At 59.4% G+C, this 1994-nt stretch overlaps 1 protein-coding gene across 1 annotated transcript in view; it reads right to left on the bottom strand.

The window, feature by feature from the left end:
• Positions 1-1676, bottom strand: part of POLG (DNA polymerase gamma, catalytic subunit) — a gene marked incomplete at its 5' end in the record, with an annotated part of 9025 nt that extends 7349 nt beyond the window's left edge. The window contains 5 exon segments of the mRNA XM_010168435.1: positions 109-188; positions 379-515; positions 628-651; positions 868-1027; positions 1481-1676. Coding sequence (XP_010166737.1) covers positions 109-188; positions 379-515; positions 628-651; positions 868-1027; positions 1481-1676 — 597 coding nt within the window.
• Positions 1677-1994: the final 318 nt, after the last annotated feature.

Below are 1994 nucleotides of genomic sequence, written 5' to 3'. Positions count from 1 at the left end.
AGGACAAGAGGAGCCACATCCCATCCCCAGAGAGACCACGACCCTCCCCGCTGCTGACCAAGACCACAACCCCTTGGCCAACACCAGGCAGAGCTCAGCAGCTCTCACCTCTCCATGAACAGTGGCAGTTGCTCCTGAAATACCTCGTGAGTGGCTTGGACATCACTGGCACAGTAGGACATCAGGTCCTGGGGGCAAAGGCAGGTGAGAGCAGGTAAAGCAGCCACCCCTCTGCCAGCACAGGACAAGGCACCCAGGGCTGCGGGAGGATGGGGGACATCACAGCCCCAAAATGGAAACTCCCCCAGCAGCTGCTCCCACCCTGCTCCCACCTCCAGCTCCCGCTGCCTGTCGGGATGGTGGGATGGCCACCCGCACCTGGAAGTTACTCCTGATGTCAGCCATGGTCCCCTTCACAAAGAGCTCCCGCGCCTCCTTCTCCAGCGGCTAGCTGCGGCCGAGATCAGGAGAGGTAAAGGATGCTGCTGCTCCGTTTTAAACCAAGGCCACCTCATCTGGAAGGTGCTGGGAGAGCTTCACGCAGCAGAGCTGTTCCAACAGCTCCTACTCTACCAGTACAGGAGCAGATGGTCCCAGCACAGGAGCAAGAGGTCCCCTGCCACCCACGCCACTGCCAGCTGCTCAGCACCCCTGCGGCCGAGATCAGGAGAGGTAAAGGATGCTGCTGCTCCGTTTTAAACCAAGGCCACCTCATCTGGAAGGTGCTGGGAGAGCTTCACGCAGCAGAGCTGTTCCAACAGCTCCTACTCTACCAGTACAGGAGCAGATGGTCCCAGCACAGGAGCAAGAGGTCCCCTGCCACCCACGCCACTGCCAGCTGCTCAGCACCCATACTCACAGCCGGACCCTCTGTTTTGCTGCGTGTTTTCTGTATGTGCTCCTTGACCTGCTGCAGACCCTTCCTCTTGCCGTGCTTGGCAGCCATCCAAAGGCTGCGCTGGAAGCTCGTCAGCCCTGAGATGGCCATGTGCATGCTCATGCTGTCCAAAAAACGCACCCGGGAGCCCTGGGACATGCCAGCGGGGAGAAAAAGAGATGGTTTGGGACAAGCTGGAGGAGAAAAGTGCTGTCAAATGTCCTGCAGCTGCCAGCAAGCACCACCCTGTGTTGCAGAGCTGCAAGTCCTCTGCTCAGGCTGCTTTTCTCAAGGCAAAGCTTTGCCTCCCAGCACCCCTGTTTTGAAAGCCAAGAGCATCCCCAGCGCAGGCTGTCAGCCGCTCAAAGGCTTGTGCCACATCCCCAGCTACAACCCCACAGCCTCCAACAGCCTTCTGGGGTGCAAGAGTATCTCCTTCTAAAGGGATCCAACCTCAGCCTGGGCTGCAGGACAAGGTGAGCACAGCCCTGGGGTATCCGTGCAGAACAGCATCTGCCAAAATAACCCTGAAGAGCCAACGCAAACGATCATCCAGGTAACGAACTGCAGCTGCCGGCATGAGGCAAGGGCACTGTGGATTACCTGGATGAGGTACTGCTCCTTGATGAACGCTCGGTCAAAGGCCACGTTGTGTCCCACCACCACTCTCTCTGGCCAGTCCTGCTTGCTGGCACAGCTGGCACCTGCTGGGCTCTCCAGGGGAATGAGGTCAGCCAGGGTGAGGTGGCTGGACCAGGAGTACCGCTGCTCCAGCAGCCGCTTGCTGCACCACGAGTACCTGTGGAGGACACGTGGCACCCACAGCCGTAAGAAATAAAGCAGGAGCTCCCAGGACCAAAAGCACCCGCTGGGCTGTGGGGTGTTGAGCAGGATCCCACCCATGGGAGGGAGGTGCCCAACCCCAAGGAGCACTGAGCTCACTAACCACAACAACCCAGAGCCACGCTTTGGGCCTTCACTGTGCTTTCCCCACAATCCAGCCATGGTTTGCAGGAAGAGGCTCCTCTTGGGAGCATCCCCATCCTTCCCAAAGCTGTCCACCCCGCCACCATGACCCCAGTATCACTGCTGGCACCGCATCTCACCAGGCGTGTGG

This window comes from Antrostomus carolinensis, unplaced genomic scaffold (assembly GCF_000700745.2).
Source record: "Antrostomus carolinensis isolate BGI_N321 unplaced genomic scaffold, ASM70074v2 scaffold4535, whole genome shotgun sequence".
NCBI lineage: Eukaryota > Metazoa > Chordata > Aves > Caprimulgiformes > Caprimulgidae > Antrostomus > Antrostomus carolinensis.
The sequence above is the reverse complement of the archived record's forward strand: the minus strand, read 5'-3'. Positions and strand labels throughout refer to the sequence as shown.